The 20,707-nt window shown below is 46.7% G+C and overlaps 1 protein-coding gene across 1 annotated transcript in view; it reads left to right on the forward strand.

Moving 5' to 3' along the window:
- LOC120039531 (SPARC-related modular calcium-binding protein 1-like) overlaps positions 1 to 20,701 on the forward strand; it is a gene marked incomplete at both ends in the record, with an annotated part of 32,540 nt that extends 11,839 nt beyond the window's left edge. Inside the window, 3 exons of the mRNA XM_038984943.1 lie at positions 9,939 to 9,992; positions 10,525 to 10,572; positions 20,612 to 20,701. Coding sequence (XP_038840871.1) covers positions 9,939 to 9,992; positions 10,525 to 10,572; positions 20,612 to 20,701 — 192 coding nt within the window. The remainder of the gene's footprint in view (positions 1 to 9,938; positions 9,993 to 10,524; positions 10,573 to 20,611) is intronic.
- Between the last annotated feature and the right edge of the window lie 6 nt (positions 20,702 to 20,707).

Consider the following 20,707-nt stretch of genomic DNA (forward strand, 5'->3'; position numbering starts at 1 on the left):
TATATTACATAATAATTCATAATTACTACAATAATTGCTAGCGTGTCATCGTTACATCCCTGTACAGTTTATTACAACATGACACTGTTTCATGTTTTTGATAGGCCTATGGTACATTTTCATTTAGCCAATCATTTATTGGCCTGCTCGGAGTTTATAGTGCAGATGAATATTCGTAAGACTCATGAGGTAGAAGTTATGTTTATTTAATTCCATTTATGTTTTCCTGGGTTCCGTGTGTCTCTGTCATTTTGGTTGTGTTTCCTGTCTGTTTCCCAGGGCCTCAGTGTGTCTCTGTCATTCTGGTTGTGCTTCCTGTCTGTTTCCCAGGGCCTCAGTGTGTCTCTGTCATTCTGGTTGTGCTTCCTGTCTGTTTCCCAGGGCCTCAGTGTGTCTCTGTCATTCTGGTTGTGTTTCCTGTCTGTTTCCCAGGGCCTCAGTGTGTCTCTGTCATTCTGGTTGTGCTTCCTGTCTGTTTCCCAGGGCCTCAGTGTGTCTCTGTCATTTTGGTTGTGTTTCCTGTCTGTTTCCCAGGGCCTCAGTGTGTCTCTGTCATTCTGGTTGTGCTTCCTGTCTGTTTCCCAGGGCCTCAGTGTGTCTCTGTCATTCTGGTTGTGCTTCCTGTCTGTTTCCCAGGGCCTCAGTGTGTCTCTGTCATTCTGGTTGTGTTTCCTGTCTGTTTCCCAGGGCCTCAGTGTGTCTCTGTCATTCTGGTTGTGCTTCCTGTCTGTTTCCCAGGGTTCCGTGTGTCTCTGTCATTCTGGTTGTGCTTCCTGTCTGTTTCCCAGGGCCTCAGTGTGTCTCTGGCATTCTGGTTGTGCTTCCTGTCTGTTTCCCAGGGTTCCGTGTGTCTCTGTCATTCTGGTTGTGCTTCCTGTCTGTTTCCCAGGGTTCCGTGTGTCTCTGTCATTCTGGTTGTGCTTCCTGTCTGTTTCCCAGGGCCTCAGTGTGTCTCTGTCATTCTGGTTGTGCTTCCTGTCTGTTTCCCAGGGCCTCAGTGTGTCTCTGTCATTCTGGTTGTGTTTCCTGTCTGTTTCCCAGGGCCTCAGTGTGTCTCTGTCATTCTGGTTGTGCTTCCTGTCTGTTTCCCAGGGCCTCAGTGTGTCTCTGTCATTCTGGTTGTGCTTCCTGTCTGTTTCCCAGGGTTCCGTGTGTCTCTGTCATTCTGGTTGTGCTTCCTGTCTGTTTCCCAGGGCCTCAGTGTGTCTCTGTCATTCTGGTTGTGCTTCCTGTCTGTTTCCCAGGGCCTCAGTGTGTCTCTGTCATTCTGGTTGTGCTTCCTGTCTGTTTCCCAGGGCCTCAGTGTGTCTCTGTCATTCTGGTTGTGCTTCCTGTCTGTTTCCCAGGGTTCCGTGTGTCTCTGTCATTCTGGTTGTGCTTCCTGTCTGTTTCCCAGGGCCTCAGTGTGTCTCTGTCATTCTGGTTGTGCTTCCTGTCTGTTTCCCAGGGCCTCAGTGTGTCTCTGTCATTCTGGTTGTGCTTCCTGTCTGTTTCCCAGGGTTCCGTGTGTCTCTGTCATTCTGGTTGTGTTTCCTGTCTGTTTCCCAGGGCCTCAGTGTGTCTCTGTCATTCTGGTTGTGCTTCCTGTCTGTTTCCCAGGGCCTCAGTGTGTCTCTGTCATTCTGGTTGTGTTTCCTGTCTGTTTCCCAGGGCCTCAGTGTGTCTCTGTCATTCTGGTTGTGCTTCCTGTCTGTTTCCCAGGGTTCCGTGTGTCTCTGTCATTCTGGTTGTGCTTCCTGTCTGTTTCCCAGGGTTCCGTGTGTCTCTGTCATTCTGGTTGTGCTTCCTGTCTGTTTCCCAGGGCCTCAGTGTGTCTCTGTCATTCTGGTTGTGCTTCCTGTCTGTTTCCCAGGGTTCCGTGTGTCTCTGTCATTCTGGTTGTGCTTCCTGTCTGTTTCCCAGGGCCTCAGTGTGTCTCTGTCATTCTGGTTGTGCTTCCTGTCTGTTTCCCAGGGCCTCAGTGTGTCTCTGTCATTCTGGTTGTGCTTCCTGTCTGTTTCCCAGGGCCTCAGTGTGTCTCTGTCATTCTGGTTGTGCTTCCTGTCTGTTTCCCAGGGTTCCGTGTGTCTCTGTCATTCTGGTTGTGCTTCCTGTCTGTTTCCCAGGGTTCCGTGTGTCTCTGTCATTCTGGTTGTGCTTCCTGTCTGTTTCCCAGGGCCTCAGTGTGTCTCTGTCATTCTGGTTGTGCTTCCTGTCTGTTTCCCAGGGTTCCGTGTGTCTCTGTCATTCTGGTTGTGCTTCCTGTCTGTTTCCCAGGGCCTCAGTGTGTCTCTGTCATTCTGGTTGTGCTTCCTGTCTGTTTCCCAGGGCCTCAGTGTGTCTCTGTCATTCTGGTTGTGCTTCCTGTCTGTTTCCCAGGGCCTCAGTGTGTCTCTGTCATTCTGGTTGTGCTTCCTGTCTGTTTCCCAGGGCCTCAGTGTGTCTCTGTCATTCTGGTTGTGCTTCCTGTCTGTTTCCCAGGGCCTCAGTGTGTCTCTGTCATTCTGGTTGTGCTTCCTGTCTGTTTCCCAGGGTTCCGTGTGTCTCTGTCATTCTGGTTGTGCTTCCTGTCTGTTTCCCAGGGTTCCGTGTGTCTCTGTCATTCTGGTTGTGCTTCCTGTCTGTTTCCCAGGGCCTCAGTGTGTCTCTGTCATTCTGGTTGTGTTTCCTGTCTGTTTCCCAGGGCCTCAGTGTGTCTCTGTCATTCTGGTTGTGCTTCCTGTCTGTTTCCCAGGGCCTCAGTGTGTCTCTGTCATTCTGGTTGTGCTTCCTGTCTGTTTCCCAGGGCCTCAGTGTGTCTCTGTCATTCTGGTTGTGCTTCCTGTCTGTTTCCCAGGGCCTCAGTGTGTCTCTGTCATTCTGGTTGTGCTTCCTGTCTGTTTCCCAGGGTTCCGTGTGTCTCTGTCATTCTGGTTGTGCTTCCTGTCTGTTTCCCAGGGTTCCGTGTGTCTCTGTCATTCTGGTTGTGCTTCCTGTCTGTTTCCCAGGGTTCCGTGTGTCTCTGTCATTCTGGTTGTGCTTCCTGTCTGTTTCCCAGGGCCTCAGTGTGTCTCTGTCATTCTGGTTGTGCTTCCTGTCTGTTTCCCAGGGCCTCAGTGTGTCTCTGTCATTCTGGTTGTGTTTCCTGTCTGTTTCCCAGGGCCTCAGTGTGTCTCTGTCATTCTGGTTGTGCTTCCTGTCTGTTTCCCAGGGTTCAGTGTGTCTCTGTCATTCTGGTTGTGCTTCCTGTCTGTTTCCCAGGGCCTCAGTGTGTCTCTGTCATTCTGGTTGTGCTTCCTGTCTGTTTCCCAGGGTTCCGTGTGTCTCTGTCATTCTGGTTGTGCTTCCTGTCTGTTTCCCAGGGCCTCAGTGTGTCTCTGTCATTCTGGTTGTGCTTCCTGTCTGTTTCCCAGGGTTCCGTGTGTCTCTGTCATTCTGGTTGTGCTTCCTGTCTGTTTCCCAGGGCCTCAGTGTGTCTCTGTCATTCTGGTTGTGCTTCCTGTCTGTTTCCCAGGGCCTCAGTGTGTCTCTGTCATTCTGGTTGTGCTTCCTGTCTGTTTCCCAGGGTTCAGTGTGTCTCTGTCATTCTGGTTGTGCTTCCTGTCTGTTTCCCAGGGCCTCAGTGTGTCTCTGTCATTCTGGTTGTGCTTCCTGTCTGTTTCCCAGGGTTCCGTGTGTCTCTGTCATTCTGGTTGTGCTTCCTGTCTGTTTCCCAGGGTTCCGTGTGTCTCTGTCATTCTGGTTGTGCTTCCTGTCTGTTTCCCAGGGTTCCGTGTGTCTCTGTCATTCTGGTTGTGCTTCCTGTCTGTTTCCCAGGGCCTCAGTGTGTCTCTGTCATTCTGGTTGTGCTTCCTGTCTGTTTCCCAGGGTTCCGTGTGTCTCTGTCATTCTGGTTGTGCTTCCTGTCTGTTTCCCAGGGCCTCAGTGTGTCTCTGTCATTCTGGTTGTGCTTCCTGTCTGTTTCCCAGGGCCTCAGTGTGTCTCTGTCATTCTGGTTGTGCTTCCTGTCTGTTTCCCAGGGCCTCAGTGTGTCTCTGTCATTCTGGTTGTGCTTCCTGTCTGTTTCCCAGGGTTCCGTGTGTCTCTGTCATTCTGGTTGTGCTTCCTGTCTGTTTCCCAGGGTTCCGTGTGTCTCTGTCATTCTGGTTGTGCTTCCTGTCTGTTTCCCAGGGTTCCGTGTGTCTCTGTCATTCTGGTTGTGCTTCCTGTCTGTTTCCCAGGGTTCCGTGTGTCTCTGTCATTCTGGTTGTGCTTCCTGTCTGTTTCCCAGGGTTCCGTGTGTCTCTGTCATTCTGGTTGTGCTTCCTGTCTGTTTCCCAGGGTTCCGTGTGTCTCTGTCATTCTGGTTGTGTTTCCTGTCTGTTTCCCAGGGTTCCGTGTGTCTCTGTCATTCTGGTTGTGCTTCCTGTCTGTTTCCCAGGGCCTCAGTGTGTCTCTGTCATTCTGGTTGTGTTTCCTGTCTGTTTCCCAGGGTTCAGTGTGTCTCTGTCATTCTGGTTGTGCTTCCTGTCTGTTTCCCAGGGCCTCAGTGTGTCTCTGTCATTCTGGTTGTGCTTCCTGTCTGTTTCCCAGGGCCTCAGTGTGTCTCTGTCATTCTGGTTGTGCTTCCTGTCTGTTTCCCAGGGCCTCAGTGTGTCTCTGTCATTCTGGTTGTGCTTCCTGTCTGTTTCCCAGGGTTCCGTGTGTCTCTGTCATTCTGGTTGTGCTTCCTGTCTGTTTCCCAGGGCCTCAGTGTGTCTCTGTCATTCTGGTTGTGCTTCCTGTCTGTTTCCCAGGGTTCCGTGTGTCTCTGTCATTCTGGTTGTGCTTCCTGTCTGTTTCCCAGGGCCTCAGTGTGTCTCTGTCATTCTGGTTGTGCTTCCTGTCTGTTTCCCAGGGCCTCAGTGTGTCTCTGTCATTCTGGTTGTGCTTCCTGTCTGTTTCCCAGGGCCTCAGTGTGTCTCTGTCATTCTGGTTGTGCTTCCTGTCTGTTTCCCAGGGCCTCAGTGTGTCTCTGTCATTCTGGTTGTGCTTCCTGTCTGTTTCCCAGGGTTCCGGGTGTCTCTGTCATTCTGGTTGTGCTTCCTGTCTGTTTCCCAGGGCCTCAGTGTGTCTCTGTCATTCTGGTTGTGCTTCCTGTCTGTTTCCCAGGGCCTCAGTGTGTCTCTGTCATTCTGGTTGTGCTTCCTGTCTGTTTCCCAGGGTCTCTGTGTCTCTGTCATTCTGGTTGTGCTTCCTGTCTGTTTCCCAGGGCCTCAGTGTGTCTCTGTCATTCTGGTTGTGCTTCCTGTCTGTTTCCCAGGGTTCCGTGTGTCTCTGTCATTCTGGTTGTGCTTCCTGTCTGTTTCCCAGGGCCTCAGTGTGTCTCTGTCATTCTGGTTGTGCTTCCTGTCTGTTTCCCAGGGCCTCAGTGTGTCTCTGTCATTCTGGTTGTGCTTCCTGTCTGTTTCCCAGGGTTCCGTGTGTCTCTGTCATTCTGGTTGTGCTTCCTGCCTGTTTCCCAGGGCCTCAGTGTGTCTCTGTCATTCTGGTTGTGCTTCCTGTCTGTTTCCCAGGGCCTCAGTGTGTCTCTGTCATTCTGGTTGTGTTTCCTGTCTGTTTCCCAGGGCCTCAGTGTGTCTCTGTCATTCTGGTTGTGCTTCCTGTCTGTTTCCCAGGGCCTCAGTGTGTCTCTGTCATTCTGGTTGTGCTTCCTGTCTGTTTCCCAGGGCCTCAGTGTGTCTCTGTCATTCTGGTTGTGCTTCCTGTCTGTTTCCCAGGGCCTCAGTGTGTCTCTGTCATTCTGGTTGTGCTTCCTGTCTGTTTCCCAGGGCCTCAGTGCATATAGAAATAGGCTACCTATTTCCACGCTTTGGAGTCAGAACGTTCAATAAGGCTTGATGATGATTGAATAAGAGAAAATTGTTTGCCCCACCAAGATGTACAGTTTTTTTATGCATGTCAGCAAAGCCACTACTAGCTGATATGGCTGACTTGCTTAAACAAATGTAAAAACATTTCTACTGAAAAACTATGGCATAAGGGAACGATAAGCGGATAAGAGACAATCCGTAATTTGGATTAAGGTATTAATGAGCGAGCTAAGACGGATGTAGTCAATATAACTATTTGTTCAGCACTTTTGAAATGTACAGCGACAGAATTCAGAACATGGGCCGTTCTTATCCGTTCCTACAGTATTCTCCTTGTACACCAAGTCAGAACTGTGGGGTAAATATACAGGCCATATAAGCAGACAATGAAAGCTCTTACAAGTCAGAACAGTAGGACCAAATTATTAGGGTGAGGCACATGGGCAACTAACATCTTACTACACAACATACACTTAGTATTACTTTCCTAGCTACAGTATACATATCTCCCTGGCATATTACATCATTTATGCAGCAGCATACAATACATTTTTGGACTCATCTTGTTGTGCTGTGCTCACTTGAACAGGAAGGTGGTGCAGCAGTCCTTCTTCTGGGCAAAATTTGTCATCAAACTATGTCATCGAGGTCTGGCATTCTCTGGATTTATGGTGCTTTCAAGACAACTGGGAACTCTGGAAAAAAAACAAGGTCGAATCATGACGTCAGTGATCTTTAAGTCAGAGCTCTAGAAAGAGGCCCGAGTGCCCAACTTGCAATTCCGAGTTGGATGACTGTTCAACACGTATTTTCCCAGGCGGAGCTCGTTTTGTTCCACGTTCCTAGTTGTCTTGAACTCACTGAACTCTGAGATTTCCCAGTTCCGAGTTCCCAGTTGTCTTGAAGGCGGCAGAAGTCATGCTGGATTGACAGTATGGCCAATGTTTTCAACCTTTTGTGGCCCATGGTGTTGAATGTTTATCTATTTAAGCTTGGAAAAGAAACCCTTAAACCCAGACTTGGACCACGGACCCTCTCCACTGAATAGCAGGCTAGTGATTGCTTTGCAAGGCGTGCAGTTAGCCACTGATTCCTTCCAAACCACTCCTTGTTGAAATTGCAATTTCCAATTGTTGTGTCATGTTTATGTCCGATGAGCACAGATACGTTTTATCTATAATTTCTCTTCATTATTTCTCTTCATATGACAAGAATTGAAAAGGATTTGCCAGTAGATTGTCGACTTGATTCATGATGATGACTGCTAGCTAAGATTTTAAAAGTATGATGTTGACATGATCAGTCCAATCAAAGCTCAGGTAGATATAACGTGATTTGACGTCATTTGATCTGCGGCCATTGACATTGAGCCTTATCGGATGGGCATTTTTAATGTAAATCTATGGCAGCACCCAAAGGTGCTTGAATTTTCGAGCTCTGCCCGTAGATTTTGCGGTGACGTAGTGTCCCCATGAGTGACAGAACACTGAGCCAATCACGGCGCAACTAGAGAACATTACCAACCCTACGCTACATATTGTCCCCATGAGTGACAGAACACTGAGCCAATCACGGCGCAACTAGAGAACATTACCAACCCTACGCTACATATTGTCCCCATGAGTGACAGAACACTGCTACATTTTGGAGCTGCTCAAGAAAGTAAAAAATGAGACCATGTTTGTATGCGGCTTTAGTAACTCATTGATTTTTGTTGTTGAAAAACGGATATGTGACACGTATTAATAACAAAATAACAGGTGGGGCTCAAAACAGGTCCTGAATGACGGATCGCAACTGTGTTGAAATATCATTAATCATTTCATTCATAATCATTAAGTCTGATTTAATACGAATATACCAATGTAACAATGGGATGTGGATATTGTCTATTTCACGTTGTAGAACCCGTTTATTGGTTTGTAATTGGCATTTGGGTAATTGTATGGTCCTGGGGACCAGGTGGTTGTATTATGCCTACCTGTCTGAGCTCCTGATAGATAGATTTAATTTGATTTCTCAAGGGGAGGCTGTACAGTCTGGCCCTCTACCTGTGTCCGTTCAGATAGGACAGGTTAAGCCTGATACAGAGGCTATTTCTTTTGGGGATATTGCCCGTGTGTATTTGGAAAATCTACTTGTATATTTTGTATGATAAGGCTCTTTTACCGTTGGATGCCCAAGACTTGTAAAAAAAATTATACTCTGAGCACATCAACCTGCCTCTGCTGATGTCATGCCCTTAGGACAGCAAGGGCCCTATTTTACAATTATATCATCAAAATAATGAAAAGGGCTGTCTGCTAGCCTCAATAAATACGATTTGTCAATAAATAAGAAGTCGTTGCATGGATATACTTTTCTTTTACTTGACTTGAGACCTGACATGACATGTTTTAGAATGCACGACTTGGACTTGACTAGAGTCTCGACCCATTCTACTTGGGACTCGACTTGAGACTCGGACCTTGTGACTTGAGACTTGCTTGTGGCTCGAATAATAGTGACTTGCCCCCCCCCCCCCCTCTGGAGTAACTACAATATTGTTTATCCATCCTCAGTTTTCTTTTATCACATCCATTAAACTCTGTAACTGTTTTAAAGTCACCATTTTCCTCATGGTGAAATCCCTGAGCGGTTTCCTTCCTCTCCGGCAACTGAGAACTGAGTTAGATAGAACGCCTGTATCTTTGTAGTGACTGGGTGTATTGATACACCATCAACAGTGTAATTAATAACTTCACCATGCTCAAAGGGATATTCAATGTCAGCTTCTTCTTTTTTTTACCCTTTTTTTTGTTACCCATCTACCAATATGTTCCCTTCTTTGCGAGGCATTGGAAAAACCTCCCTGGTCTTTGTGGTTGAATCTGTGTTTGAAATTCACTGCTCGACTGAGGGACCTTACAGATAATTGTATGTGGGGGGTTCATAAATAAGGTAGTCATTCAAAAATCATGTTAAACACTATTATTGCACACAGTGTGAGTCCATGCAACTTATTATTTGACTTGTTAAGCAAATGTTTACTCCTGAACTTATTTAGGCGTATCTGTCACGTTCCTGACCTGTTTTCTGTTAGTTTTGTATGTGTTAGTTGGTCAGGACGTGAGTTTGGGTGGGCAGTCTATGTTTTCTGTTTCTATGTTGGTTTAAAGGGTGACCTAATATGGCTCTCAATTAGAGGCAGGTGTTTTTCATGTCCTCTGATTGAGAGTCATATTAAGGTAGGTGTTTTCACACTGTTTGTTGGTGGGTGGTTGTCTCCTGTGTCAGTGTTTGTATGTTACGCCACACGGGACTGTTCTCGGTTTGTTTGTACGTTCGGTCTTTTGTGTAGTCATTTTCCTGTTCGTGAGTTCTGCGTTGTATGTAAGTTCGCATGTCCAGGTTTGTCTACTCCGTTTTGTTGTTTTGTTAGTTTATAGTGAAGTTCGTGTTTTCGTCTTTTCTGTAAATAAATAATGTCAACTTCAGAAGCTGCGTTTTGGTTCAATCCATGCTCCTCCTCTTCGGATGAAGAGGAAGAGGAGAACCGTTACAGTATCATAACAAAAGGGGTTGAATACTTACTGACTCAAGACATTTCAGCTTTTCATTTGTAATTAATTTGTTAAAAAAAAATGAAACATCATTCCACTTTGACATCATGTGGTATTGTGTTTAGGTGACAAAAATATATATATTTTAGTTCAGGCTGTAACACAACTAAATGTGGAAAAAGTCCAGGGGTGAGAATACTTCCTGAGAACTGTAACCTCAGGAATACCAAACTTGAAGTGCAGTACACTCTTAGAAAAAACGGTTCCAAAAGGATCTTCAGCTGGCCCTATAGGAGAACCCTTTTGGGTTCCAGGTAGAACCCTTTTGGATTCCAGGTAGAACCCTTTTGGGTTCCAGGTAGAACCCTTGGTGGAAAGGGTTCTGCATAGAACCCAAATAGGTTCTACCTGGAACCAAAAATGGTTATCCTATGGGGGCAGCCGAAGAACCCTTTTTAGGTTCTAGATGCCACCTTTTTTCTAAGTGTGTGCTGAAACAACTCGTCCACCCAACTCAGCCGTCTCCAGCGCCTTCTACCACATTATCAACTGCCCCTGTTCATTCTCTATCGCCTGTCAACCATCTTACGTCATCATACGTTTGCAGGAAACTTCCGTGAATTTATGGGAACTCATGCTGGGACAAGTGACAAGTTGTCAGGTAGTAACTACTTCCAATCGCCTCCCATTAATTAATTAATTCAATTTCAACTCTTTCCCTCTTATATTAATTCTAATTTGGTCGGATTGTCTATTGAATTCTGAATTTTGTCAATGCCCTCTGAACCCGTGCATGCCAACCTAGCTTGACTATCTGCATGCTCAGAAAAAGAGGAATGCTATTCACTGTTACATGCCTATTCCATGTCTGACTGTAGCCTACCAGGGGGGTCTGGGGCAGTGGACCACATTGTTTGGTTATGATTGCTACTATTATAGAAGGTGTAGCCAAACTAATATCCACTTGTCAGTCAGAAGGTTTTTAGTGAGGTGAGGACTGTCTAACCTTGGTCTCTATCCTATACTGAAGGTCTACAGGAGACTTCTCTACTGTCTGTCTGTCCTGTAGAATAGAATAGAACGTGTGTGTCTGTGTATGTGTGTGTGTGTGTGTGTGTGTTTAGTGTGTGTGTACTGTCCTGTTCTGTCCTGTAGAAGAGATGTTGTATAAATGTTGTGCTTTCTCTTTAAAGGGTCAGTAACTGATAAACCATCTGGACCTCCTAGTTCCGGGAGAAAAGGTGAGCAGAGATCCGCCAGCTGTGGTGTGTGTGTGTGTGTGTGTGTATATATGTGTGTGTTTTCAAATCAAAATCAAATATTATTTGTCACATGCACCGAATACAACAGGTGTAGACTTTACCGTTAAATGCTTACTTACAAGCCCCTTAACCAATAATAAGTTAAAAAGTAAGAAAAATTGTAAACGTGCTACTGGCCCGGTTTTCTGCCTGCTTGAACGCCAATAACTCAGATACACATGAAAACATGAAATGACCCAGGGAATCGATACAACATCACTCAGAGATGCACAAAAACAATATATAACATTCAAAATGGGTGAACCTTTCCTTTAATGATGGTGTTGGATTCGTGGGTGAACAGGGAGTACAGGAGGGGACTAAGCATGCACCCCTGAGGGGCCCCCGTGTTGAGGATCAGCGTGGCAGACGTATTGTTGCCTACCCTCACCACCTGGGGTCGGCCCGTCAGGAAGTCCAGGATACAGTTGCAGAGAGAGGTGTTCAGTCCCAGGGTCCTTAGCTTAGTGATGAGCTTTGAGGGCACTATGTTGTTGAACGCTGAGCTGTAGTCAATTAACAGCATTTTCACACAGGTGTTTGTTTTGTCCAGGTGGGAGAGGGCAGTGTGGAGTGCAATAGAGATTGCCTCATCTGTGGATCTGTTGGCGATTAGAGTGGGTCCAGGGTGTCTGGGATGATGGTGTTGATGTGTGCCATGACCAGTCTTTCAAAGCATTTCATGGCTACAGATGTGAGTGCTACAGGGCAATAGTCATTAAAACAGGTTACCTTGGCATTCTTAGGCACAGGGACTACAGTGGTCTCTCTTGAAACATGTAGGTATTACAAACTGAGTCAGGAAGAAGTTGAAAATGTCAATGAAGTCACTCGACAGCTGGTCAGTGCATGCTCTGAGTACGCGTCCTGGTAATCCGTCTGGCCCTGCGGCCTTGTGAATGTTAACCTGTTTAAAGGTTTTAGATCGGCCACGGAAAGCGTGATCACGCAGTCGTCTGGAACAGCTGTGTTTGGTTCGTTAGAGAACCAGACGTTCCTTTTTCGAGTGTCTGTGATTTTGGGCCTGGCCCGGGATGAGCAGTATGTCCTTTACCGCCGACTCACTGACGTAGAAATCTTCGTCCAAATCGAGGTTATTGATCGCTGTTCTGATGTCCAGAAGCTCTTCACGGTCGTAGGAAAACGATGGTGGGAAACATTATGTACAAAATTGCATTGGTCAGGAGCTGTAAAATAGCTGCTGCTCCCTCCAGTACCATTCTCATAGTGTTTGTTTGGGTAATTCGTTTCTCTGTGTTCGTTTCTCTGTATTTGTGTACAGATGAAATGCACTGCACTCAAACATCTCCCCCTCTCACCGCATCGATTCTTAGTTTCATCAAGGCACATATTTGTCATTCTGATAAATATATTAATTACCGCATCGATTCTTAGTTTCATCAAGGCATATATTTGCCATTCTGATAAATATATTAATTACCGCATCGATTCTTAGTTTCATCAAGGCATATATTTGCCATTCTGATAAATATATTAATCACCCAATTGAAGTGGTAAAGGTATTTTCAGTTGCTGTTTTAATTTTTTTTAAGTGTTAACAATTATTAACCTTCCAGGCTTCTCCAGCATATGCATTGAAAAGTAAAAGATGCCTGATCTCACACCAAAGGCTAACCCCTAGAACCACGCTGCTGACCCCCCAGGCCCTGCCCCCAGGCCCTGCCCCTAGGCCCTGCTCCCAGCCCCAGGCCCTGCCCCCAGGCCCTGCCCCCAGCCCCAGGCCCTGCCCCCAGGCCCCATTCCTCTGTGGAATATCAGCCCTGAAATATATACATTCACTACAGACGTGTCTGACTGTTGTCATTTGCAAGCCCCAGGGGTGGTGTATAGCCTACTGCAGGAATGGGAGGGAGAACAAGCGGGGATCTGTAGGGGGGTACCTGCATGATGAAGCCGGTCTTCCTCACATGTAGGAGATCATGTTACACAGTTTGCATGAGTTGCACTCCAGTCCCTCAGGGAACAACAGAGCAGGACAGCTCCTGGGTTAGAGCAACACATTACAACAGAGCAGGACAGCTCCTGGGTTATAGCAACACATTACAACAGAGCAGGACAGCTCCTGGGTTAGAGCAACACATTACAACAGAGCAGGACAGCTCCTGGGTTAGAGCAACACATTACAACAGAGCAGGACAGCTCCTGGGTTAGAGCAACACATTACAACAGAGCAGGACAGCTCCTGGGTTATAGCAACACATTACAACAGAGCAGGACAGCTCCTGGGTTAGAGCAACACATTACAACAGAGCAGGACAGCTCCTGGGTTAGAGCAACACATTACAACAGAGCAGGACAGCTCCTGGGTTAGAGCAACACATTACAACAGAGCAGGACAGCTCCTGGGTTAGAGCAACACATTACAACAGAGCAGGACAGCTCCTGGGTTTTATCAACACATTACAACAGAGCAGGACAGCTCCTGGGTTAGAGCAACACATTACAACAGAGCAGGACAGCTCCTGGGTTAGAGCAACACATTACAACAGAGCAGGACAGCTCCTGGGTTAGAGCAACACATTACAACAGAGCAGGACAGCTCCTGGGTTAGAGCAACACATTACAACAGAGCAGGACAGCTCCTGGGTTAGAGCAACACATTACAACAGAGCAGGACAGCTCCTGGGTTAGAGCAACACATTACAACAGAGCAGGACAGCTCCTGGGTTAGAGCAACACATTACAACAGAGCAGGACAGCTCCTGGGTTAGAGCAACACATTACAACAGAGCAGGACAGCTCCTGGGTTAGAGCAACACATTACAACAGAGCAGGACAGCTCCTGGGTTATAGCAACACATTACAACAGAGCAGGACAGCTCCTGGGTTATAGCAACACATTACAACAGAGCAGGACAGCTCCTGGGTTAGAGCAACACATTACAACAGAGCAGGACAGCTCCTGGGTTAGAGCAACACATTACAACAGAGCAGGACAGCTCCTGGGTTATAGCAACACATTACAACAGAGCAGGACAGCTCCTGGGTTAGAGCAACACATTACAACAGAGCAGGACAGCTCCTGGGTTAGAGCAACACATTACAACAGAGCAGGACAGCTCCTGGGTTAGAGCAACACATTACAACAGAGCAGGACAGCTCCTGGGTTAGAGCAACACATTACAACAGAGCAGGACAGCTCCTGGGTTTTATCAACACATTACAACAGAGCAGGACAGCTCCTGGGTTAGAGCAACACATTACAACAGAGCAGGACAGCTCCTGGGTTAGAGCAACACATTACAACAGAGCAGGACAGCTCCTGGGTTAGAGCAACACATTACAACAGAGCAGGACAGCTCCTGGGTTAGAGCAACACATTACAACAGAGCAGGACAGCTCCTGGGTTAGAGCAACACATTACAACAGAGCAGGACAGCTCCTGGGTTAGAGCAACACATTACAACAGAGCAGGACAGCTCCTGGGTTAGAGCAACACATTACAACAGAGCAGGACAGCTCCTGGGTTAGAGCAACACATTACAACAGAGCAGGACAGCTCCTGGGTTAGAGCAACACATTACAACAGAGCAGGACAGCTCCTGGGTTAGAGCAACACATTACAACAGAGCAGGACAGCTCCTGGGTTATAGCAACACATTACAACAGAGCAGGACAGCTCCTGGGTTAGAGCAACACATTACAACAGAGCAGGACAGCTCCTGGGTTATAGCAACACATTACAACAGAGCAGGACAGCTCCTGGGTTAGAGCAACACATTACAACAGAGCAGGACAGCTCCTGGGTTAGAGCAACACATTACAACAGAGCAGGACAGCTCCTGGGTTAGAGCAACACATTACAACAGAGCAGGACAGCTCCTGGGTTAGAGCAACACATTACAACAGAGCAGGACAGCTCCTGGGTTAGAGCAACACATTACAACAGAGCAGGACAGCTCCTGGGTTAGAGCAACACATTACAACAGAGCAGGACAGCTCCTGGGTTAGAGCAACACATTACAACAGAGCAGGACAGCTCCTGGGTTAGAGCAACACATTACAACAGAGCAGGACAGCTCCTGGGTTAGAGCAACACATTACAACAGAGCAGGACAGCTCCTGGGTTAGAGCAACACATTACAACAGAGCAGGACAGCTCCTGGGTTAGAGCAACACATTACAACAGAGCAGGACAGCTCCTGGGTTAGAGCAACACATTACAACAGAGCAGGACAGCTCCTGGGTTATAGCAACACATTACAACAGAGCAGGACAGCTCCTGGGTTAGAGCAACACATTACAACAGAGCAGGACAGCTCCTGGGTTATAGCAACACATTACAACAGAGCAGGACAGCTCCTGGGTTAGAGCAACACATTACAACAGAGCAGGACAGCTCCTGGGTTAGAGCAACACATTACAACAGAGCAGGACAGCTCCTGGGTTAGAGCAACACATTACAACAGAGCAGGACAGCTCCTGGGTTAGAGCAACACATTACAACAGAGCAGGACAGCTCCTGGGTTAGAGCAACACATTACAACAGAGCAGGACAGCTCCTGGGTTAGAGCAACACATTACAACAGAGCAGGACAGCTCCTGGGTTAGAGCAACACATTACAACAGAGCAGGACAGCTCCTGGGTTAGAGCAACACATTACAACAGAGCAGGACAGCTCCTGGGTTAGAGCAACACATTACAACAGAGCAGGACAGCTCCTGGGTTAGAGCAACACATTACAACAGAGCAGGACAGCTCCTGGGTTAGAGCAACACATTACAACAGAGCAGGACAGCTCCTGGGTTAGAGCAACACATTACAACAGAGCAGGACAGCTCCTGGGTTAGAGCAGCACATTACAACAGAGCAGGACAGCTCCTGGGTTAGAGCAACACATTACAACAGAGCAGGACAGCTCCTGGGTTAGAGCAACACATTACAACAGAGCAGGACAGCTCCTGGGTTAGAGCAACACATTACAACAGAGCAGGACAGCTCCTGGGTTAGAGCAACACATTACAACAGAGCAGGACAGCTCCTGGGTTAGAGCAACACATTACAACAGAGCAGGACAGCTCCTGGGTTAGAGCAACACATTACAACAGAGCAGGACAGCTCCTGGGTTAGAGCAACACATTACAACAGAGCAGGACAGCTCCTGGGTTAGAGCAACACATTACAACAGAGCAGGACAGCTCCTGGGTTAGAGCAACACATTACAACAGAGCAGGACAGCTCCTGGGTTAGAGCAACACATTACAACAGAGCAGGACAGCTCCTGGGTTAGAGCAACACATTACAACAGAGCAGGACAGCTCCTGGGTTAGAGCAACACATTACAACAGAGCAGGACAGCTCCTGGGTTAGAGCAACACATTACAACAGAGCAGGACAGCTCCTGGGTTAGAGCAACACATTACAACAGAGCAGGACAGCTCCTGGGTTAGAGCAACACATTACAACAGAGCAGGACAGCTCCTGGGTTAGAGCAACACATTACAACAGAGCAGGACAGCTCCTGGGTTAGAGCAACACATTACAACAGAGCAGGACAGCTCCTGGGTTAGAGCAACACATTACAACAGAGCAGGACAGCTCCTGGGTTAGAGCAACACATTACAACAGAGCAGGACAGCTCCTGGGTTAGAGCAACACATTACAACAGAGCAGGACAGCTCCTGGGTTAGAGCAACACATTACAACAGAGCAGGACAGCTCCTGGGTTAGAGCAACACATTACAACAGAGCAGGACAGCTCCTGGGTTATAGCAACACATTACAACAGAGCAGGACAGCTCCTGGGTTAGAGCAACACATTACAACAGAGCAGGACAGCTCCTGGGTTAGAGCAACACATTACAACAGAGCAGGACAGCTCCTGGGTTATAGCAACACATTACAACAGAGCAGGACAGCTCCTGGGTTAGAGCAACACATTACAACAGAGCAGGACAGCTCCTGGGTTAGAGCAACACATTACAACAGAGCAGGACAGCTCCTGGGTTAGAGCAACACATTACAACAGAGCAGGACAGCTCCTGGGTTAGAGCAACACATTACAACAGAGCAGGACAGCTCCTGGGTTATAGCAACACATTACAACAGAGCAGGACAGCTCCTGGGTTATAGCAACACATTACAACAGAGCAGGACAGCTCCTGGGTTAGAGCAACACATTACAACAGAGCAGGACAGCTCCTGGGTTAGAGCAACACATTACAACAGAGCAGGACAGCTCCTGGGTTATAGCAACACATTACAACAGAGCAGGACAGCTCCTGGGTTAGAGCAACACATTACAACAGAGCAGGACAGCTCCTGGGTTAGAGCAACACATTACAACAGAGCAGGACAGCTCCTGGGTTTTATCAACACATTTAAGTGTCACTGTGACACACACTGTGGAGGCCCTACAGTTACACAGCAGGACTTTGCCTTTAGCCGTTGCCAGGTCAGAAAAGGTTCCACATCCAATAGCAACAGCTGACAGCAGCATGTTAGAACCTTCAGAGGGTCACATGTTACCTTTGAATCCGCTTGATTTGCTACCTGCGCCACCTGACTGCCTGACTGGTATAGTAAGTGACCAGGGTCCTCTGTGGTTTGCTTGACGGACCCAAAAGGAACAGGAGACAGTGGTATGTCTACCCAACGTCTAGGTAAGTATATGGTAGGCTGGCTGATACAGTACACTATCCAGAGTATATGGTAGGCTGTCTGATACAGTACACTATCCAGAGTATATGGTAGGCTGGCTGATACAGTACACTATCCAGAGTATATGGTAGGCTGGCTGATACAGTACACTAATGTCCTCTAGAAGTCTTCAGGTCAACTAAATTAGCTCCTCTAAGAAAGAAAGGGGACATTGACATAGGTTTAGGTCCTCTAACCAAGAAATGGGACATTTACATAGGTTAAGGTCCTCTAATCAAGAAAGGGGACATTTACATAGGTTTTGGTCCTCTAACCAAGAAAGGGGACATTTACATAGGTTAAGGTCCTCTAATCAAGAAAGGGGACATTTACATAGGTTTTGGTCCTCTAACCAAGAAAGGGGACATTTACATAGGTTTAGGTCCTCCAACCAAGAAAGGGGACATTTACATAGGTTTAGGTCCTCCAACCAAGAAAGGGGACATTTACATAGGTTTAGGTCCTCCAACCAAGAAAGAGGACATTTACATAGGTTTAGGTCCTCCAACCAAGAAAGAGGACATTTACATAGGTTTAGGTCCTCTAACCAAGAAAGGGGACATTTACATAGGTTAAGGTCCTCTAATCAAGAAAGAGGACATTTACATAGGTTTAGGTCCTCTAACCAAGAAAGGGGACATTTACATAGGTTTAGGTCCTCTAACCAAGAAAGGGGACATTTACATAGGTTTAGGTCCTCCAACCAAGAAAGAGGACATTTACATAGGTTTAGGTCCTCCAACCAAGAAAGAGGACATTTACATAGGTTTAGGTCCTCTAACCAAGAAAGGGGACATTTACATAGGTTTAGGTCCTCCAACCAAGAAAGAGGACATTTACATAGGTTTAGGTCCTCCAACCAAGAAAGAGGACATTTACATAGGTTTAGGTCCTCCAACCAAGAAAGAGGACATTTACATAGGTTTAGGTCCTCCAACCAAGAAAGAGGACATGTTACATAGGTTTAGGTCCTCCAACCAAGAAAGAGGACATGTTACATAGGTTTAGGTCCTCCAACCAAGAAAGGGGACATTTACATAGGTTTAGGTCCTCCAACCAAGAAAGGGGACATTTACATAGGTTTAGGTCCTCCAACCAAGAAAGAGGACATTTACATAGGTTTAGGTCCTCCAACCAAGAAAGAGGACATTTACATAGGTTTAGGTCCTCCAACCAAGAAAGAGGACATGTTACATAGGTTTAGGTCCTCTAACCAAGAAAGAGGACATTTACATAGGTTTAGGTCCTCCAACCAAGAAAGGGGACATTTACATAGGTTTAGGTCCTCCAACCAAGAAAGAGGACATTTACATAGGTTTAGGTCCTCTAACCAAGAAAGGGGACATTTACATAGGTTTAGGTCCTCCAACCAAGAAAGAGGACGTTTACATAGGTTTAGGTCCTCCAACCAAGAAAGAGGACATTTACATAGGTTTAGGTCCTCTAACCAAGAAAGAGGACATTTACATAGGTTTAGGTCCTCCAACCAAGAAAGAGGACATGTTACATAGGTTTAGGTCCTCTAACCAAGAAAGGGGACATGTTACATAGGTTTTGGTCCTCTAACCAAGAAAGAGGACATTTACATAGGTTTAGGTCCTCCAACCAAGAAAGGGGACATTTACATAGGTTTAGGTCCTCCAACCAAGAAAGAGGACATTTACATAGGTTTAGGTCCTCCAACCAAGAAAGGGGACATTTACATAGGTTTAGGTCCTCCAACCAAGAAAGAGGACATTTACATAGGTTTAGGTCCTCCAACCAAGAAAGGGGACATTTACATAGGTTTAGGTCCTCTAACCAAGAAAGGGGACATTTACATAGGTTTAGGTCCTCCAACCAAGAAAGAGGACATTTACATAGGTTTAGGTCCTCCAACCAAGAAAGAGGACATGTTACATAGGTTTAGGTCCTCCAACCAAGAAAGGGGACATTTACATAGGTTTAGGTCCTCTAACCAAGAAAGGGGACATTTACATAGGTTTAGGTCCTCTAACCAAGAAAGGGGACATTTACATAGGTTTAGGTCCTCCAACCAAGAAAGGGGACATTTACATAGGTTTAGGTCCTCCAACCAAGAAAGAGGACATTTACATAGGTTTAGGTCCTCCAACCAAGAAAGAGGACATGTTACATAGGTTTAGGTCCTCCAACCAAGAAAGAGGACATTTACATAGGTTTAGGTCCTCCAACCAAGAAAGAGGACATTTACATAGGTTTAGGTCCTCCAACCAAGAAAGAGGACATTTACATAGGTTTAGGTCCTCCAACCAAGAAAGGGGACATTTACATAGGTTTAGGTCCTCCAACCAAGAAAGAGGACATTTACATAGGTTTAGGTCCTCTAACCAAGAAAGGGGACATTTACATAGGTTTTGGTCCTCTAACCAAGAAAGAGGACATTTACATAGGTTTAGGTCCTCTAACCAAGAAAGGGGACATTTACATAGGTTTAGGTCCTCCAACCAAGAAAGAGGACATTTACATAGGTTTAGGTCCTCCAACCAAGAAAGAGGACATTTACATAGGTTTAGGTCCTCCAACCAAGAAAGGGGACATTTACATAGGTTTAGGTCCTCCAACCAAGAAAGAGGACATTTACATAGGTTTAGGTCCTCCAACCAAGAAAGAGGACATGTTACATAGGTTTAGGTCCTCCAACCAAGAAAGAGGACATGTTACAGGTTTCTCTTCTACGGCATACTGTATAGCCACCATCACTAGGTGCTCTTGTTCCAGTGCAGGGTTCTCTGGGCTTTCCTTAATGATGATACCATCACAGAACAGAGAGCTGTGAGAACAGGTTAAAGGTTTTGGAGGGGTAGTCTTAACCTGCTCTCTCTGATTCTGATGCGGGTGGAACAGTGTACGGGTGGGAGGGGGTGGGTTATAGAGGTTTTCCGTACACGCGTGTGTGTGTGTGTGTGTGTGTGTGTGTGTGTGTGTGTGTGTGTGTGTGTGTGTGTGTGTGTGTGTGTGTGTGTGTGTGTGTGTGTGTGTGTGTGTGTGTGTGTGTGTGTGTGTGAGAGAAAGAGTTTGTGAGAGTTAATGTGTGGTCTGTTTGTGTACGAAAGTGAGAGATGTGGGAGACCCTCCTTCCTACTATCCTCTCTGTCTCTCTGTCTCTCTCTCTCTGTCTCTCTCTCACTCTGTCTGTCTCTCTCTCTGTCTCTCTCTTCCTCTCTCTCTCTCTCTCTCTCTCACTCTCTCTCTCTCTCTCTCTATCCTTTCTTTTCTGAGCTCTTGGCCGGGCCATGTGCAAATCCCAACCATTCAACAGTTCTGGAGAGTAGATTGTATTAACCTCAATAATGGTAGTCTCTTTCCGTTTCTTTCTCACTCTCAACCCAGATGATGGCTCCAAGCCCACGCCCACCATGGAGACCCACGCACTGCCAGATGGGGATGGTAGGT

This window comes from Salvelinus namaycush, unplaced genomic scaffold (assembly GCF_016432855.1).
Source record: "Salvelinus namaycush isolate Seneca unplaced genomic scaffold, SaNama_1.0 Scaffold2776, whole genome shotgun sequence".
Lineage (NCBI taxonomy): Eukaryota > Metazoa > Chordata > Actinopteri > Salmoniformes > Salmonidae > Salvelinus > Salvelinus namaycush.